We start from the raw sequence: 21732 nt of genomic DNA, 5'->3' as shown, positions 1-21732 counted from the left end.
AGATTCGCTTGAAATAACATTGTGTTATTTATTGCTATCAACATCATCTTTACGTTTGTAGATTCGATTTCTTGGTGATATTTGGAGCAGTGATTGCCACATGTGTCGAGTCGGTGGTTGGTGAAGGTTATTAAACGTTTACTAGTGTCTGAATTTGAACAGGCTTTCTTGACATTAATTTCTTGTTCAACAATGTTACAAATAGTATATAAAAAATTCAGCTGCTTGAATGAATTATCTTTCATTGAAAGGAGTGTGTTATCAAATTCCCCAGAACTAAGATTTAGTTGTTTATCATCATAATTACCAAACGTTTTCATTTGTGTTTAAATATTATACACTGCGTTTATTTATTGGTTTTTTAACACATTGTTTAAACTTTAAAATAAAATATATATAATACGATATTAATGATAAACAAAGAGACTTTTCATGCATTTATATGTTGTTTTATTAACATTTAGTTGGCGAGGAGTTGAGTACACTCGACTTGTTGCTGGTTCTTCGAGTCATGAGACTGGTTAAAGTATTAATAAGCATCAAGAGGTAACGAGCTTGTATATTGCTTCATATGCTTTTTTCACTGACACTGTCATACAGCATAGGAAAAGAAATACGTCGCAACATCAACGCGTCAACTATGTACCAAAATTTAAAAAAAACCCAACTACTATTCGATTTTTGCCATGAATGCACGTGTTCATTTCTAATGAAACGGTTTTGATACTAGTGCTGAATATCTTTGAATTCCGTTAAAGACGTTTATAGTTAAAAAAAACTACTATTCGTTTTTTGCCATTAATGCACGTGTTCATTTCTAATGAAACGGTTTTGATACTAGTGCTGAATATCTTTGAATTCCGTTAAAGACGTTTATAGTTCTGTGTCTCTTCTTTTTATAGACCAATCATGATGAAAATAGTAAAATATGTTAATACTATTTTAATGATTGTTTATTTTTAATTTCAGATTCAAATTGATCATTTTGACAATTTACAACATAGGAACTTCAATTCTCACATACGGCGGAGTTATTTTCGTAAGTTATTTTGTCAAAATGTTTTGTTGAGGCATCTTTTTGTAAGTGTTGTTATGATTCACCTTTAAGCTATCATATCGAATGATTATACATGCAAGAAGACGATTCTATTTTCACACGTATTGTCGATAAAAATGATCCGATAGAAGAATTATACTATTTCTTATTTTCTCATGTAATTTGTTGATCGTGTCTTAAGATTGAAGCACACAACTCGATTAGTCCATATCAGAATGTTAGTATGACATTCAATCAAATGTATAAAATAATACGCCTTAATTATAATTATATGTTTCATTCGTTAATTACAACAATGGCACAGTAAGATGCATTTAAATAATGCTATAAATAGAACATGTGTTGTTGCAGGTTCTATACTACATGTTCGCGATCGTCGGCATGGAGATTTTCCACGGCCTTGTCCAGTTCTATGGCTATAACGAGTCTGACCCCAGCCAGATGTTCTGTGGCAACCCGAAACTCAACGGTACCGCCTTCTATTACAGCCATTACTGCAACAACAACTTCAATGACATTCTCCACTCGATAGTCGACTTGTTTGAGTTGACCGTAGTCAATCAGTGGCATGGTATCCTTTTATTTTATTATGATGCTGCCGCATTGATTAACCTTCAACCTGTATTATTTATTACATAAATATGTGTTCACATGGAAAATAAGAATACATTAGGTAAGATCAATTACGATTGATGAATGCAATAAAATTTATGTTAACAAATCAATAAAGTAGAATCTACAAATAAGGACATTTTCATTAGACTTTCTGTGTTGTTTTAAACAACAATTTCTAGTCATAGGTTAATGCTGTTATATGATTTATATTAAGGTGTCAAATTAAGACAATTCGTTTCAGCCTTACAGTGCAGATGTGAGATTCGTGTTTCTGTAATGCTTGCATGAGTTTCAAAATATATTATGTTTAATACAGAATTATATTTTTGTTTGACAAACCAAACATGCTTTTTAGTTTTAAACATGAATTGACTTGCGTCACTTGAAGTTATTCATTTCTTAGATTCCTTGTCGATGCCTAGTTATCTCTTCTGGATTTATATTTGTGACAAACAAGTGGGCAAGGCTGTATTTCTTATCGTTCCACGTGTCCTGTGTAATCATTGTTCTCAAGTAAGTAAGTCTATAATATCGAAAGTTTTACAAATAAGTCAATCAATAGTATCGAACAAAATCATAATTAAATGAATGCGAATGTATAATAGAGTAATAGCTCAGTCTAGTAGTCGTCCTCGTTGTGAATTCTTAATCAGCCTTAATAGTAGCCCAACTAATTGTATTAAGTATATACCACAGGGGGCTCGTCATCACTTTAAATATTTATATAATAGTTTACTGTATGAATTAAATCTGCTAATCGGTTTGAGTGTATTGTTAAAATGTTTCACTATTTTTGAATTTGTTATATACGTACACAAAACGCTAAATGCATATTTTTATTATTACACTTATATAGCATTTTCGTCGCATTCATTCTGGAAGCGTTCATATTGGAGTACAATGTGCAAAGATCGGGAAAATTCGAATCTTCCGTTGAATCAAAAATAAAAGAACTCGGAATCGGAATCGGGCAGTACGTTATTTTTAACATTTCTCTCGTTCATACCTTTACGTGTGAATTCGTTTTACTTTATATCTTCGTGTCTATTGAGTCGTCAATGTTTTTTTCCTTTTTCGGTAACCGTGATATCCACAGGTGGTTAGCGTGTGGCTATGATATTATATATATATATATATATATATATATATATATATATATATATATATATATATATATATATATATATATATATATATATATATATATATATATATAACAAGGTATTCAACTCAAAATGACCTGAATGAGTTGAATACCTTGTTAAATATATATTTGATAGTGAATTTTTTTTCCAGAAAAGTTGATTTTTCGTTATAATTTAATTATTTATCATTCAAAATGATGTTTTCACTAATTTATAGCATAGCCACAGGCTAACCACCTGTGGTGATATCTATGTCCACATTTAACATGTGAATTATGTTAATTTGCGTGTCACTTAGCTTTAATTTTATTTTATTTTTATATTAAAAAAACACTAATGAAATGCTATCATGATAATATGAACAATAAGTGTGAGCTGTAGGATAACTGCAGCGTCATGGTGTATGATAGACGGATGCAGTCATGTCTGTCGAATTAAATTGAACTTTGATTTAATAATGGAACAGAAAACGGCGTTTTCCTACCTTTGACTTTCCTTCAGTTTCTGCAGTTGATTTTCAGAGGATAAATTAAGTCTACATTTTAACCGATATATTGCAGGCAAGCAAACACCGGCGCCAACATAGGCCCACCGGAAGTAGACAAGTTGGAGATGGTGAATAGCGAAGCGCAGGTTGACAAAACGCCGCCGATGTCTCGAAGCAACAGCACTGCGGACATCGAGGCGAAAGATGATTCTGGTAGTGAAACCGATAGCATACCGGACCTTTCCAACGAGAGGGGTGTTAGGTTTCATCTCAAGAAAAAGAGTATGATTACTTTAGTCCATATTTCAAAATTGTTAAACGGTTTTATGTTTAATTTCATCTGATTTGCGGCGCGTGAATGGGGGTATGGATGGTGAAATGAGTACATACTTTTTAGTAAACCCAATAGCTGTACAGGTACATTAGAAACGAAATGTAGTTTATGAATGTGAAATGTTTTCACATAATTTTCACTCACTACGAATACTGGTATGCAGTATATGAGATTTAATAGTTGAGCTATATATCCTGAAAAGATAATGAACTAAAAATATACTTTTGTTTATATCATTTACCTGTCTAATTGAAGGTCGTAAAACGGTCGAAGTGCTTCTTCAGCAAATGTTCGAAGGGGAAATAAATCCAGAAGATGACGGTGATGAAATTTCTTACAATTTGAGACAAAGCACGTGGACTTTCGAAGCGGTCGCGTAAACCTAGTGACGTTAACCCATGCATTCATTTTCCATACCCATCTATATAGTTGTGATGGCAATTTTTGCAATAATAATTTATTTAGTGATACAAGAACATATAGCATCGAAACATATGAGAGTTAATGCTAATGGATTTAGATTTGCCCTTTCATCATCTTTGCTTAACCTTCATCAGTGACAACATATGAAACTCAAATGACATGTGCTGGTAGTTCTTGGGTGTGAACAAGTACATGTGTTGGTTGAATAGAATAATTGATTTTTGTTTTAGTTTAAATACATACATAACAAACTGTTATTCGTTCAATGCTCATTAATGAACTTTCACCAACGCATGAATTAAGTTCAGTGAGACATTTGTTTTGTTTTTTGTTTTTACACTTGCTTTAAAAACAGGTACACACATATTTAACTATTATTTTATATAGTGTTCACAAATCAACGTTCACAAAGACGTGTGGTAAGTTTTGTGATACCAATCTTTTGTACTTTGTTTCGTTCTTGTTGTTGAAACCAGTAAATACATATTGAAAATTTTATTATTAAGGTTTCATTTATCGATTACTTGATAGTTACATGGTAAGTGGGACATGTGTGTGTGTGTTTGTTGAACTTGTTCTAGATACATATTGAACTGGTATTTCAAATATTCAAGTATGAACGGGATGTGCATTTTAAACAGTGACAAATTCATTATCTTGTATACATTGTTAATAAATCTGTTGGAATATGTTAGTCAGTTGTAATTGTTCAGATTTTCTGATGCGAAGCTGCAATTTTGTAACAAATGAGTTATTTTTTAAATAAAAGTATTTTAGAGTCATTAGCCGTATTTTAAATATGTTTACTAAGTTAACTAAATGAACTCGATCGTTGCTTTCAAATTACATGTATCGTGTCTATTACGATCCATTTATTGTGCATACCGGAGCAAAACTATTTTATAATGACTTCGATTGTTAGCAATAACACCAATTACTAAAAGCCCCTTATTTTTAATTCAAGTCTGGTCGTGTTTAAATTTGGAGCACCCAGTTTGACCAAAGAGAATGGATGCACTGTTAACGCACTACCTTGCAAAAGAAGAAGATATACACATGTGCCCCGATAAAACTTGAATGTGCACGCAAAAAAAAGAATCCATGCGGCCTCATCCTATAACAGTCATGAAAAAAACGATGCCTGTGCTATGCGGACATAAAGTGCTACCAGTATTTGCAGGTTTCGGATCATTTTCGGCAACACACATTTCGGGCTTTGAACGGGAAGCTTCACTTGAATCAAGATTAATGATATACGGGAAGGTGATGTGAAGATTGCATTACTTTTCCCTTTCTGCATACATGCTTCTGTGTAAATAATACGTGTTAGACAAATTTATATTTAAGTTTTGAAACTATTATGTAACTGTTCACATAATGAAACTATTATTTGCTTATGTGTCGTGTAATTATTCCACATCCAATTGCAATTATGGTCGAGCACCGTTTTTTAACCGGAATGTGTTATCAGCTCGTTCCAAGACAAGCAAGATATTGCCTTAGTTTTGTTGAACGAATCATTTAAAGAACGGAATGGTATCTTACATTGTTTGCATTGATATAGTGTACGGGTATATGATATGAATAAGTGACACCACTCATTATATGTGTGCAACTGAACTCCAACAAAGTATAGCTTAAATAAAACTGCAAATGTCAAATGATGGAAATCTTACAATTTTATTCCACTTCTTGTAGACTTTTCAACCATTCTCACCACGATCTGTATTAAAATAGCACAATTGTTAACACATGTGGTCATTTCTTAAATTTAAACCTATAAGAACCTTTATCCGATTATTATTTCTAATAGGAAATGTTTTATAATAATTTTACCAAAGAATGGCAATATGGTACAATATAAGTATCTAATTTAGAATTAATTAACTGATAAATTACTACCTACATTATGGCAGGCTTACAATCATTTGAAAGAAATACAATCGCATGACTAAGTATTAAGTTGATGTGATCTTATTATAACTAGTTTTATGCAACTACATGTAAGAGGTCAATGCAAACCTAATACATGGAGATCAATTCTACATCTCAGCATTTGTGTAAAAACTATTAATTGTACATATCAGGAATGCTTTAAAATTGCTTTATAGCACTCAGAGTACAACAGATAATTTTGGCCACTTGATTAATGTTCGAAAAACATCAAAATTCTGACGACCGCTCACAGTAAAAATGAAGACAATATGTTTAATTGCTTAATTGAAATAATTAGTAAAACAGTCAGTACTTTTATTATGAACTATTTTATTGATATTTTTGAATGTATCTATCAATATTTATCCGCGGCGTAATGGATACATACTGCGTTCAAGGCCGAAAGTAAATGTTAAGCCGATTAATAATGGATTCGGATATTGACATTGGTCATATTTTTTTTATACATGTACCGTTAATATTTTGCAACTCCTGGACATACATTTTACCAAACGTCTCTCGGTGTGCTAATGCTTGTCTTAAAAGATGTCGATCATTATGTATAGGGGGTATGACATCACAATATGTTAAAAAAGTAAGTCTAAATTCCCTGTCGAAAGCGCTGTTTTGTGGTGGCATATGGTTATTTGAAGCAGTTGAAGACATATGTGTTTTGCGACACAAGTCGAAAATCAATCTGCCGGCAAATTCTATTAATTCTATTCAAAACATGATCTCATCTCATCTTCGCATGTGTCTGGGACAACCAGCTTTCTCCTGACGTCTCGTTTCTTGGCGAGTCTTTCTAGTTGCCGCCATGTTTGACCCATCTGCTTCCAGGTCACGGCGCCAGGTGTTTCTAGACCACCCTCTCTTCCTTTTTCCTTGGTGGTTCTATGTGAGAGATTGTCTCGTCGTATTTGATGCAGGCTTGTGAAGGGTGTGGCCTATCCACCGCAAACGTCTCTGAAGGATGTCTTCTTCAACTGGCTGCTGCTTTGTTCTTCTCCATAATTCTTTGTTGAAGATCTTGTTTGGCCAGCTGATATTGAGGATCTTCCTGAGGCAGGTGTTGATGAAGACCTGTATTTTCTTCATAGTGGTGACATAAACTTCTAGATATGTATCAATCATAATGACTATAAAGAAATATCAATATACATGCACATAAAGGTAAATTAGTATAATGTGAACACAGTGGGGTTTTCAGTTTAATATTCACGTTAATCAATTTTGTCTCTTAAACTAAAATTCTTGCAAATTTAAAAGAAAATTAACGTTTAATTTTAAATATTGTCATGTACTTCCATTTGCATAGGGCATTATTTACAGTTGTTGTTCGATGCACCACTTAAAACTCGATCTCTCATTAAAAATAGTTCCAATTGGAATTAATGTTCATGCCACACGTGAAACACAAGGGAAACGGTAAATACCGGTATTTTAAAGTTGATCCGCAGAATAGACAACTCCATACGCTTTGTTTACGTTTAGCGGCAGCTAAATTAGTTTTGGGGAACCGAGCAAATCGGTTTACATCTTAAAAATCAGTGATGGCGTAAGTAACGAAACATTGTTCTTTATTATTCGAATATATTATTAACATATATGTGCAGATATTTTGCTAAAACGTCTTACCATTGCTTTAAAAGTGTCATTTTTTTCTTCGCCGGGTTCAACCGGAAGTTTGTTTCTTGGCGTTTTAAATTAGTAAATTTGTATCTTTTCGATGGTTGTAGTGCGCTATTTCATTGTATACTGTGTAATGATCTAGAAAATCATCATGGTACCATACATATTGAATTTGATTCATGTAGACTTTGTTGTAAGTAAGTAATCGTGCCTTATTTGTTCGAACCAAATGTTAACGAGAAACTGAAAGTAGATTATCATTAACTCATGGTTTCAATGTTTCATAAACTTTGTCTGGACGTGTACAGTGATTACTCTATTTAGCAAATATTTTGCATACCTTAATACAATAATACTCATTTTGTAGGGAGTAAAGTGAAAAAACTTGACTTTAACAGGGGTTTGAAACACTGCGCTAAAAGGCTGGTCCAACAGTACTCCTATAAATATGAGGTCGATTTACATCGACCTCATATCGTTTAACGTTATTTTGCAATAGCATCGTTCCGACATGAATTCATGTCGGAAGCTTTAACGGCATCAAATTCATATAACAGCACAGAATAATCATGCAATAAATTATTAAACATAAAATATAAACATTATTTTACTAATTGCATTAGAAAAATGTTTATACAAACTTACAAGTAATGATAGTCCAGACCTTAAAACACTACCACTGTTCAAATTCCATATTGTTGCCATATAGCACTGTGTAAATTGAAAGTTGCATAATGTTACCTCATTGGTCGGTTATAAATACATTGTTTCTCTATATATAGTATTCGATTTAGACGAAAATAATAATTTAGGTGGAATGTCATATTAGTTTTCCATTAAAACTTTGATCTTGCCGTGTGTGTTTATGGACGTTAATAATTATGTTATACTTATTTTTGTATTTCATTAAGAATTAGAACGTGTAGCCCTTTTTGTTAACTGTTTTTAAGATTCGCGGCTTAATAAGACACGGAAAATAGTTAAAGCGACACTTTCATTTAAAGGTTTAATGTGAACAATATTAAATGAAACCTTTTTTGGTATTAATATATTTTATTGACATGTTAAATTCGATACTTGAAAACGTGTTTAGTCTTTAAAAAGATGTCGCTGATATTGTTAATTTCAATAACTGTTAATATGCTTAATGTTGTATAAGAAATTGAATAGTTTCACTGAGTTGTATTCCCGCCTAAAATCCGATATCGTAAAACGCGCAACGGTTAAGAATAAGGTCTGAATAAGTTTAGGTATTCAGATCCGAATATCAGCAGCTGTAGCAGCTGTGCCAGCTGGGAAGCCCCGTTTTGGCTTTAACAACCGCAAGCGAAACAACATACTTTTTTAAGTCTTGCACTAAGACTCCATGATCACAAGTATATGTCCCTGCTGTGGCGTATGACACCATAGTGTTATTTAGTATTGGTCGGCACAGTATCTGATCATAAAGCGATAATTGGTTTGTGCTGAACACAGGGGCAATAAAACCACAGATCTATCAATAAACAAGATTATTGAGATATCTTTTGTTGAACACCGCGATAAAAATGCTCAAACCACGGACTCTAGATTACACGGATAAGAAACATGGCAACATTCTCAGAATCATCACTGCTATATGTGTAATCACCTACAGGGGACAAAAATATTTATAAATTGCACTCGTCCTGCAGGACAAGTGCATTAAAATTTTCACTCGTCCTGCAAACACATGCACTTGTCCTTCAAATATGTGTGAAAGAAAGATTGCAAAGGACTGATATGACTAGCAATGTTTCCTATATCACTGCTAAAATGCTGCTTACTTAGTTATTCATGCCAGCTGATCACAGAAGAAATGTTAACTTACTTTATTTATGAGGAACACAAAATAAATAAATGAAGACAAATTTGTTTTTTCCTTTTTCTAATGCTTGCGTGCTTTCCATTTCGGATGGTTGAACATCGCTCGTGCCCCCTTTAAAGAACGCTCGTATGTCAGACATATTTCATATGAAATTCAGACTGGTTTAAAACCGAACTTCGCAGTAAAATAATTCTTTAAAAAAATCAATACTTACAGTGAATGAAGTCAGATGGTTCCCTGTCAACATGGACGCGCAAAGTTTACACCAAAAAGCCAATATTTACTCGGGACACAGTCTCGCATAACAACGCTGTATGAAATTTTCAATTACGATTTCTGGTTCATTATCGTTCTACTTTCAGAATAGATATGCTTTAAGAAATGATTTTATTTAATGAAAAAGAGTCTTACTGGTCAGAAAATATATATTTTAACATCAGTTTTTTTTCACTCGTCCTGTAGGACGAGAGCTTTAGGGAAATTCACTCGTCCTTTCAAGAATTCACTCGTCAATACGAGCGGACGAGTGGAATTTTTGTCCCCTGACCTAACAATTCGTCTAAAAATAATTTATATATTTGAGTTGAAGACGATGTACTGTTGTATAAGTCTGAATAAACTATCTATCTGCCTGTCTTAATCTAAGCCGTCGTCGTCCCAGTGAAAAAAAATCTGATTTTGACTAGTTGGACATGATGCCCTGATGTCAAAATACGAAATGACCCGCGTAACACCGACTGTGATTTTCAAGAATCTTTAATAAATTGTTAATTTAAGGTAAATAACATTTCATATAATTATACATAATTCCCTCGTTGATATTTAACAGCAAACGATGAATGTTTTTGACACCCATTTTATTTCAAGTATGCATGCAAAGCCGAATAAAATCGAGAGGGTCCGCTATATACGCTGTTTCATCATAAATTTATCACCCCTTCTTTGTTATAAACAAGAGCTGAAATCGTTAATTTATTAAGATTTATTTATAATAAGCTTTATTGATATGTTTCGTGAACAAAATACCACAATATATTCCATAAAAAATATAATAATCATGGCAAAGGAAATTCAATGGCCGGTTTCTAAACAAAAGCATAATCGCCAAGACCGTAGCATCAGTTCAGTGCGTTAGGAACGCGCGCTACTTTCTTCCGCCTTCATTCCTTAATTACTTTCGTTTTTAAACAAATTTTTTTCTATCGTATACAGAATTCTATTCTCCTAAGCAAGATGTAATTTTTAAAACTGAACTCCAAATATAAACGCTACAAATTGGTATTAAGTACGAACATGTCAACAGTAAATCTAGATTCTAAAACTCCAAAACGGTATAATATTTGCAAAAGTTAAAGTTATAACTCGCCGGGCTGTCGAAATCAGAAGAACGCTACAAATTGGTATTAAGTACGAACATGTCAACCGTAAATCTAGATTCTAAAACTCCAATACGGTATGATATTTGCAAAAGTTAAAGTTATAACTCGCCGGGCTGTCGAAATCAGAAGAAAAACTTAATATATGTTCATATATCTGTTTACTACGTAACGTAAGCTTTCTTATGATATATAATTTGTCAAAATCGGCCGAGAAATGAAACTATAATTCAACAAAAGACGTGAGTGGTTACATCAAAATGTATAACCTCGGCGCTTCGCTGTACGCTAATTGTACAAGATTGATAGCCACAACACGGTAAAACGCGCGGTGGTAAAACATAAAATGTGTATTTCTTGTATTTATCTCGCTATAAATCCATTAATAGCAACGGGAGTATACTAAAACGTATATTTTTTGAAAGAGGAATTAATAAGCAACAAGATAACGTATAAACCAATAAAATCGGATGAATAGTTTTTGCAAAAGATTGAATTTACTACAGTAAGGGTCACATACTCGATTCATCTCCTATCAATATACACTTCGTGATACAACTGGTAGTTTTAACACACACATATAGGTTTCATTTAATTAAAAAGTACAGAAAGCTAAAAAGTGATGTGGTTTGTTGTACAACAACAATTGGTTATGTGTAACCTATTCAAAAAATAATTTCGTTCAATATAATTCAATGTAATTCTATAAACGACAAACACACTTCGTGTGTTGTGTATGTTTATTTAAAAAAATGTACATAAGTGGTTTAAAAGCACAATTTTTACACATTTAAGAGGTAATCGCTCACATTTATGTCTAATTAATGATAATTTTATGCATTAGCAAAGATTTAACGAGAAAAACTGAAGTTTAAGTTGAAATCAATTTGCTATAGGAAAACGACGGTAGCCGTTTAGACGTAAGCGGGGTTTACGTCTAATTTTTTGGACTAGTCCAACAGCCCTTATTTTACCTTATTTTACTACACTTTTCCGCGTCTAAATGCTTACCAGGACCCAACATTATAGGACCCGCCATTCCCGCTTCAGTTGGCCTTGCATCCCTTACACAAGGCCAAGCTCATACCCATTTACTATATCATAGTTTTTGTTTACTCGTCACCATGAAGTGAAACATCCTGATTTCCAAAGCGGGATTAAACCAAGTCTCCCCAAGTAGTAACCAGACACTGCTATACTAAAGAGATACAGTGTTTTTTTGCTTTATTATCCGGCGATTTTTTTTGTCCAATTGGGAAAAGTACCCGTACCGGTCCAATTGGGAAAAATTGAGTCGTGAAAGCCTGAAAATTGGGAAAAATCGAGTCATGAAACCCTCAAATTGGAAAATTGTATTTGATTTTATGCTCCCAAATACTTTAAAATTGATAACTAAGTGTTTTCAAGCTGTCAATATTATATTTACCTAGGTTCAAAACACAGAGCTGCATAGGGAAACTAACAAAATGTTGCATTTTCCAAAAAAAAATATATTTTTTTTTTTTACCTTAAATTGGGAATTGTTTGGACAGCAATTGGGAAATTTGTAGTTTTTTAGTAATTGGGAAAGTGCCGTTTACCGGTACTTTATAAAGAAGGAAAAAAATCGCTGTTATCAGTGCTCACACTGGCCTTCAGAAAATAATAGCCATCATTTTTTCCTTAAAAAAATAGCCAAAACAGACACAGACTTTTCCGCAAAACATTACTCACGGCAAAGAGAAAAAACAATGAATCTCTATTTATCTATGTTTTATTAAATGTATATCTATTTGATTAAAGTTATAGTATATATACTTAAAAACAAGCCAGGCTTTTTCCGCCCTATGCCACGGGTCCGAAATTCGGCCCCATTCCCAATGCAAATCTGGTTGTTTTTTTCCCAATTGAAAAAAAAATTCCCAATTCAAAAAAAAAAAAAAAATTTTTTTTTTTTTTTTTTTTTTTTTTTTACCCTTTAAATATATAAGTTGACCTGATCTGGTGTAGAAAATAGAAAGTATTGCATAATTAAATTATCTGTTGCCTTGAATTTGTTTTAAGAACTGTAAAATATGTTAATGATTATTTAAGACTTTCCTTTTTTTCCTCAAAATCCGGCGCTTCCCGCGATTTTTTTCACCTCAAAAAGGCCAAGCCTTTTCCCCAAATTCAGATTAAAAAACCTGCACTAATCACACATGTTCATAATATTTTGTAAAATTTTAATAATAAGTTATCAAAATAGTCGTTATTTACCAGTTAACGGCTTCTGTGAAATATAAGAAACACTGTTTTAAATAATTTACATGCGATAATTTTTCCCAATTGAGCCAATTTTGCGATTATTTTTTTTCCCAAAATGGGGGTTTTCACGACGCGAAATTCCCAAAATTCCAGTGTGGCGTTTTCCCAAGACGGAGCGGAAAAAGCCTGCAAGCATAATATCAGTGTAATTTTCTTATAAAATATTATCATGGCTTTACAATAAAGAATACAATCAAGGTTGTGGGTGTGACTTAACAAACCAGACATCAGCTACAGTTACATACATGTACATATATACTTAAAAACAAGCACAATATCACTTTAAAACAAGAATTATATCAGTGTCATTTTCTTAGAAAATATTATCATAACTTTCCAAGAAAGAATACATTCAACTTCAAGGTTGTGGGTGTGACTTAACAAACCAGTCATCAGCGACAGTTGCATACATACAAGCATACGACCCTGACTAAAAACACTCTAGAAATCTTTTGTTTCTTTTTGGAATTATTAAAAAAAATAAAATATTTTTAACATAGCAATGCGAGTTTCGCGACGCCATTTTGTTTGTTGAATGGTGAGGTTAATGGGCCGCGCTTGAACTAATACATCGGTTGCACCAGTTAAAATTGCACCGGTTTATATTTTAAATTGATGCACGAAATTTGCAAATTTGGAATTAAAATCAGTGAAATGAAACTTATTTTTAAATTGTGACGACAAATACCGGTAATAACGGGGATAATTAGTTGATGGCGATTAAATAATTATTTCATCAAGCAACGTTCAACATAGTTACAAAAATGCTTTGACAGAATCTTCCGGTGAAATATGAGGAGAGCTTTCGTGGGCCGCTGATAACTTTGGCCACTAATTAAATATTTCTGGTGAATAGGTTGTAACCCCTCCCCATTTTTAGCTCACCTGAGCACGACGTGCTCATGGTGAGCTTTTGTGATCGCCTTTTGTCCGTCGTGCGTTGTGCGGCGCTAACATTTGCCTTGTTAACACTCTAGAGGCCATATTTATTGTCCAATCTTCATGAAATTTGGTCAGAAGATTGGTCTCAATCAGTGCTCACACTGGCCTTCAGAAAATAAAAGCCATATTTTTACATTAAAAATAAATAAATAGCCAAAACAGACGCTGACTTTTCCGCAAAATGGCACTGAAGGCAAAAAGAAAAAAACAATGAATCTCATTTTATCTATCTTTTATCAAATGTATATCTTTTGGATTTAAGTTATAATCTATACTTAAAAACAAGCATAATATCAGTGTCATTTTTTAGCTCATCTATTTTTTGAAAAAAAATTATGAGCTATTGTCATCACCTTGGCGTCAGCATTGGCGTCGGCGTCCGGTTAAGTTTTGCGTTTAGGTCCACTTTTCTCAGAAAGTATCAATGCTATTGCATTCAAACTTGGTACACTTACTTACTATCATGAGGGGACTGGGCAGGCAAAGTAAGATAACTCTGGCGTGCATTTTGACAGAATTATGTGCCCTTTTTATACTTAGAAAATTGAAAATTTTGGTTAAGTTTTGTGTTTAGGTCCATTTTATTCCTTAAGTATCAAAGCTATTGCTTTCATACTTGCAACACTTACTAACTATCATGAGGGGACTGGGCAGGCAAAGTTAGATAACTCTGGCGTGCATTTTGACAGAATTATGTGCCCTTTTTATACTTAGAAAATTGAAAATTTGGTTAAGTTTTGTGCTTAAGTCCACTTTATTCCAACAGTATCAAAGCTATTGCTTTCATACTTGCAACACTTCTTAACTATCATAAGGGGACTGTGCAGGCAAAGTAATGTAACTCTAACTGGCATTTGGACGGAATTATGGGCCCTTTATACTTAGAAAAAGTGAAAATTTTGTTAAGTTTTATTTTGGTCCACTTAACCCCTTAACTATCATAGATATTGCTTTCATACTTGGAACACTCGCAAACTATCATAAGGGTACAGTAAAAGGACAAGTTGCATAACTCTGGTTGTCATTTTTAGGGAATTATGGCCCTTTTTTGACTTAGTAACATTGAATATATGGTTAAATTTTGCGTTTCGATCCACTTTACTTGTAAAGTATCAAGGCTATTGCTTTCAAACTTCAAATACTTTCATGCTATCATGAGGTTACTGTACCTGGGAAGTTGAATTTTACCTTGACCTTTGAATGACCTTGACTCTCAAGATCAAATTATTAAATTTTGCTAAAAATGCCATTTATTTATGATTAGATTTGCTTGATACTTTGACAAAAATATTCTTACCTGACATACGACAATAAACTCCACCCAAACCATCCCCCGTGTCCTCCCCCCCCCCCCCTGTGACCCCCCCCTATTTTTTTTTTTTTTTTTAAGATCATCCCACAAATGACCACCACACCCTCACACTATACTATACCCCCCCCCACCCCACCCACCACCCCCCTAATTTTTTTTTTTGAAACGGTTAAAAAACAAATATTTATTTTTATTATTTTATGTTTGAAATACCGTCCAACCATCGCACCCAAGAATACCCCCCACCCCGAATTCCCGCCCCCCCCCCCCCCCCCCCCCCCCCCCCCCCCGATTTTTTTTTTTTTTTTAAGATCATCTCACAAATGACCACCACACCCTCACACTATACCCTACCACCCCCCCATTTTTTTTTTTTGAAACAACACAAATATTTATTTTTATTATATTATGTTTGAAATACCGTCCAACCATCGCACCCAAGAAGGTAGATAATGTAATAAATGTCCACGCCCCCACACTATACACCCCTCTTCACTCCACACCCCTCCTTTGTGATTGAAAATGAGAGTCCCTTCACCTTTTAAAAGAAAATAGATGAGCGGTCTGCACCCGCAAGGCGGTGCTCTTGTTTATAAAATATTATTATGGCTTTAATTACAATAAAGAATACAATCAAGGTTGTGAGTGTGACTTAACAAACCAGACATCAGCTACAGTTACATACATATATACTTTAAAACAAAAAGATAAATACTTTTGTTAAAGTACTATTAATAAAATAAGAAAACTGCCCTTTCAAATTATTTAATTTTTAAAGTCTGTTAAGGTGCAAGTTCTGTAAAATACGAAATATTGTCAGCCAGACCATCCGTCACACCGCATATGTATTGGTCATTCTATAAAAATGTTATAAAGAATGCTGAAAGTAAATTAAAATCGACGAACCGTACCGTATCCGAAAACGACTGTCCGAAAACATGTCGAGATACCTCTTTGCACATGAAATAAAATATGCATATCGTTTGACTGCAGAAAATAAAAACCGTAACCTTGCGAATACGCAATCAATATACATGTAGGTTGAAATATTGTTTTAAATGTGATATTGCAGTGCTTTACTTTACTCATAGATACATATAAGTTAAAATTTCGAGATGGTGGACATTTGCAACATGTGTTGAATGGTGCTGTTATCAGAAAGTAGCGAAAAAGTGAATTTGGTTTTGGTTGCTTTAAAAACATGGCCACCAGAGGGGCAGGGCTTTTTTCCTTAAATGGCTATAGTAAAACCTCGTTAACACTCTAGAGGCCACATTTATTGTCCAATCTTCATGAAATTTGGTCAGAAGATTGGTCTCAATGATATCTTGGATGAGTTTGAAAATAATTATGTTTGCTTGAAAAACATGGTTTCCAAGGGGCAGGGCATTTTTCCTTATATGGCTATAGTAAAATCTTGTTACAGTACACTCTACGCGTTTTCCCCAAAAAACGCGCTCCCTCCGCGGGTTTTTTTCTGCTAGCGAGCAGGGCCCTCAATCTATTAAATCTGCCGCCGAAATTCGGCGGCATTCCCCCGCCTGAAAAGTATACTTTTTTCCCCTTTTTGGGTGAAAAATTCCCCTAAAAAACAAAAACAAAAAAAAATAAAAAAAATTTTAATAGAAAGATGTGTCTCATGATCATTATATCTTAATTCTATTTCAATTTAATGTTTGCAAACATTACTAAATTATGAAAAATGCAATGAATATAGTGCAAACATGTACAAATGTAATAATGAGAGAGTAAGTAAAAAAATCCCTTAAAAAGGGAAACGCCGCGAAAATTCCCCCTCCTAAGGGCTGGGGGCCCCTTCCCCCAAAGTAGTGTGAGGGCCCTGGCGAGTGTTCACGCGGCGTTGAGAGAGCGAGGTGAACTCGATAAAACGCTCGGCGTTACGCGGCGTTCGCTCATTCCAGCGGCGTGTATTACTTTAGCCTAGTCGGTAAATGCAGACAGTTTCCGTTCTTATCAGTGACCGCCGCGCAACGCCGCGTTAGCAGTGTGCTACTGGGCATGCCAAAAAATAAAAACATTGTTATAATAAATTGTTTTAATACTGTAGTACATGTATAAAAAAGATAATTGTATAGAAAATTAATACGTATAAAAATTATGTTTTTTAATTCACAGGTAGGTCTATAATATGAATGAATATAAGACATTCGACAAATTAATATTTAAATCATAACACATATAAGACAAGAATAAATGTTCCATAAAATTTCCAAATGAGAATAATAATTAGTAATCCGAAACAAACTACGATTTTTAATGTTAACACGACGTTTACAAATGCTTCCAATATACAGTGATCATGTATATTTCCCGACAAAAGCGCGCGAAAATTATGCTGCAATGTACAAGGTATACTCCTGCAAAGCGTGCGTGTATTGATTTTTATGCCCCCCTTCGAAGAAGAGGGGGTATATTGCTTTGCTCATGTCGGTCTGTCTGTCGGTCTGTCTGTCTGTCGGTCCGTCCACCAGGTGGTTGTCAGACGATAACTCAAGAACACTTGGGCCTAGGATCATGAAACTTCATACGTACATTGATCATGACTCGCAGATGACCCCTATTGATTTTGAGGTCACTACGTCAAAGGTCAAGGTCACCGTGACCCGAAATAGTAAAATGGTTTCCGGATGATAACTCAAGAACGCATACGCCTAGGATCATGAAACTTCATGGGTAGATTGATCATGACTTGCAGATGACCCCTATTGTTTTTGAGGTCACTAGGTCAAAGGTCAAGGTCACGGTGACCTGAAATAGTAAAATGGTTTTCGGATGATAACTCAAGAACGCATACGCCTAGGATCATGAAACTTCATAGGTAGATTGATCATGACTCGCAGATGACCCCTATTGATTTTGAGGTCACAAGGTCAAAGGTCAAGGTCACGGTGACCGGAAATAGTTAAATGATTTTGGATGATAACTCAAGAATGCTTTTGCCTAGGATCATGACACTTCATAGGTACATTGATCGTGACTCGCAGATGACCCCTATTGATTTTCAGGTCACTAGGTCAAAGGTCAAGGTCACAGTGACAAAAATCGTACTCACACAATGGCTGCCACTACAATGGACAGTCCATATGGGGGGCATGCATGTTTTACAAACAGCCCTTGTTATGTTAAGTTATAGTGGTAAATCCCTGATTTATTTATTGTTTGAGTGTATTTCATGTGTTTTTCTTTGGTAGGAGTTTGATGCAGAAACCGAAGAGTGAGATGACTCCAGAGGAGTTGTCCCAGCGTGAGCAGGAGGAGTTCAACACCGGTCCCCTCTCAGTGCTCACACAGTCTGTGAAAAACAACACACAAGTTCTTATTAACTGTCGCAACAACAAGAAGCTCCTTGGCCGCGTGAAGGCTTTTGACAGGTATTGAAATATGTATGCAACTATTAAAAATGTGTATGTCCCCTCTAAGAGTGAGACAATACTCCCTCAAATAGACATTAAGTATTGCACTCGTTCATATAGCTAACCAGAATAGTTATTTGCCTGACTCTGACCTTAATGCATAATTTTATTAAAATGCTGTTGATTTTTATGTCCCCCACCACTATAGTGAGGGACATATTGTTTTTGCCCTGTTGGTTGGTTTGTTGCTTTGTTTGTGTGTTTGTTTGTTTGCGCAAACTTTAACATTTGCAATAACTTATGCAACATTGAAGATAGCAACTTGATATTTGGCATGGCATGTGTATCTCATGGAGCTGCACATTTTGAGTAGTGAAAGGTCAAGGTCATCCTTCAAGGTCAAAGGTCAAATATATAGCTTCAAAGCAGCGCAAAAGGGGACATAGTGTTTCTGACAAACACATATCTTGTTTCATGTAGAGGTAAATCACTTAACTTTTCACAATAAATGTACTGAATTTCAATTAAATTAATGAAACTTAAACTTACACAGAGCAATTCAAGCTCTTAGTAATCAGTTCAAGTAGAGTCAGTATTAAGGGTCAAGGTGACAAGATTTACTTTTTTGTTGGGTCAATCTTGTCTGAACTGTCATTTCATCATCATTTATCAGGCACTTACATGATCACAGTGTTTAACATGCAAAGTTCAAGGTAACATTAAAATTAATGTCAGTACCCATACACAGGCTATTAAAAAATATGTAATAATTGCATTTAGACCTGGCCTTTGCTCCGATTAATTAAGAACTAATGTCATTTATTCATTTACATCACTTTCAATCACTATCATGCGTTTACATGTACTGAGATCACACTATATTAATTTGTATGTCCCCCTTCGAAGAAAAGGAGGTATATTGTTTTGCACATGTGGGTCCGTCGGTCGGTCGGTCCATCCACCAGAGGATTTCCAGATGATAACTCAAGAACGCTTAGGCCTAGGATCATGAAACTTCATAGGTACATTGATCATGACTGGTAGATTACCTCTATTGATTTTCAGGTCAAAGGTCAAGGTCACAGTGACCTGAAATAGTAAAATGGTTTCCGGATGATAACTCAAGAATGCTTAGGCCTAGGATCATGAAACTTCATAGGTACATTGATCATGACTGGCAGATGACCCCTATTGATTTTCAGGTGATGAGGTCAAAGTTCAACGTCACAGTGACTCGAAATAGTAAAATTGTTCCCGGATGATAACTCAAGAATGCTTACGCCTAGGATCATGAAACTTCATAGGTACATTGATCATGACTGGCAGATGACCCCTATTAATTTTCAGGTCAGGGCTCAACATTAACAGTTGTCCTATTGCCCCTGGCAAAGTAAAAGTTCGGTGCGGGCAAGTTATTTAATAATCTAGTTGTCCGCCCATGCAAGTGAAAAAAGAACAAAGAGCATTAAATTTAGACTTTAATTGCTGTAATCTTATCATTTTGTTAAATGTGCAAAAATAAAAAAGGTTTTGTGGTGTATCATTTTGTTCTTTATTCAAAAATATGAGGTTACAGTTAATGTGATATTTAATGTTTGGGCAAGTGACTTTACGTTCAGGGCAAGTAGATTTTCTAAGTACTTGCCTGGCAGGGCAAGTTGGTTTTTAGGTTAATGTTGGGCCCTGCAGGTCAATAGGTCAAAGGTCAAGGTCACAGTGACTCAAAACAGTAAAATGGTTTCTGGATGATAACTCAAGAATAATTAGGCCTAGGATCATGAAACTTCATAGGTATATTGAACATGACTGGCAGATGGCCCCTATTGATTTTCAGGTCACTAGGTCAAAGGTCAAGGTCACAGTGACAAAAAACGTATTCACACAATGGCTGTCACTACAACTGACAGCCCATATGGGGGGCATGCATGTTTTACAAACAGCCCTTGTTATAACTGTGCCCCCCTTAAGTGAAGACAGAGCATAGCAGTCTGTCTGTGCTGAGTTTCTTGTCTGAGCCAAACAATAGCCATATATTGATAGATTTTGAAATAACCTGCCAGTGATGTCCACCATCATACGACAACATGTTGCATGTAACACCATCTCCCTACCTCAAAGGTCAAGTGTCGCGTGGTCACCTGTTTCATTACCTCATAGATCATGATTACAGTTATAGAGGTCAAATGTTAAATTCGGTCATAAACCATTTGTTTGTTACATCAGCAATGTTTTTAGACTAAGTGGAATGTGGGGGCGTCCATGCTCTAAGCACACTTTTTTTCCTGAAGGGGCAAATAGTTTGAGAAAAAGTTGGTATTATATACCTCTTTTACCCACATTTTGTGATTGTCAATAGGTTTGTTTATAAACTGTGAACTTGTAGTTTTTGATTTTCTTGATTCAGGCACTGCAACATGGTTCTGGAAAATGTGAAAGAGATGTGGACAGAAGTTCCAAAGACGGGAAAAGGCAAGAAAAAGTCCAAGCCAGTCAATAAGGACAGATTCATCTCAAAAATGTTCCTTCGTGGTGATTCAGTCATTATTGTACTGAGAAATCCACTTGCAACTGCAAAATGAACAAAAATAGTAACTCACCCCTGTGAAAAAATGTGAACCATAACATTTGATTTCACTTGATTTAGAGAACAAACATAAGCTCTGGCTTCAAAGAAAAGTAATTGAAAATAACATGTTAAAAATTCAAACTCTTTCTGTGTTTAATCATGATAAACGTTTGAAATTTGAGATAGCTATGTTTGTTAGCATATTTCATTCTGATCATTCATCCTGCTAATATTATGTCATAATGTGACAAAATGTTTTGTAAATAAATGTGGTTTTTACTTTGTTGTTCTTTATTATCTTGATTTTTATGCCCCCAAGGAGGGCATATTGTGATAGCACTGTCAGTCTTTCCATCTGTCTGTCTGTCCGTCACACTTTGCGTTTAGGTTTCCAAAAATGCT

At 34.6% G+C, this 21732-nt stretch overlaps 2 protein-coding genes across 2 annotated transcripts in view; both read left to right on the top strand.

Annotated features, from left to right (window-relative positions):
* LOC127874916 (two pore calcium channel protein 1-like) overlaps positions 1-4033 on the top strand; it is a 74162-nt gene extending 70129 nt beyond the window's left edge. Inside the window, exon 19 of the mRNA XM_052419603.1 lies at positions 3894-4033. Coding sequence (XP_052275563.1) covers positions 3894-4018 — 125 coding nt within the window. The 3' untranslated portion in view covers positions 4019-4033. The remainder of the gene's footprint in view (positions 1-3893) is intronic.
* A 3355-nt stretch (positions 4034-7388) lies between these two features.
* On the top strand, positions 7389-21609 carry LOC127874912 (small nuclear ribonucleoprotein Sm D2). Its single transcript, XM_052419601.1, has 3 exons — positions 7389-7554; positions 18603-18782; positions 21169-21609. Exons 1-3 carry the CDS (start codon positions 7550-7552, stop codon positions 21341-21343), a joined length of 360 nt encoding a protein of 119 aa, XP_052275561.1. The 5' UTR covers positions 7389-7549; the 3' UTR covers positions 21344-21609.
* Positions 21610-21732: the final 123 nt, after the last annotated feature.

The sequence above is a fragment of the Dreissena polymorpha genome, chromosome 3 (genome assembly GCF_020536995.1).
Source record: "Dreissena polymorpha isolate Duluth1 chromosome 3, UMN_Dpol_1.0, whole genome shotgun sequence".
NCBI lineage: Eukaryota > Metazoa > Mollusca > Bivalvia > Myida > Dreissenidae > Dreissena > Dreissena polymorpha.
Note: the sequence above shows the minus strand (reverse complement) of the source record. Positions and strands in the feature narration are given on the sequence as shown.

What these genes read in the sequence shown, in the direction of transcription:
- LOC127874912 (XM_052419601.1), top strand. An exon ending in CGCGTGAAGGCTTTTGACAG is followed by an intron (nt 18,783 to 21,168) that starts GTATTGAAATAT and finishes TTCTTGATTCAG; the next exon opens with GCACTGCAACATGGTTCTGG.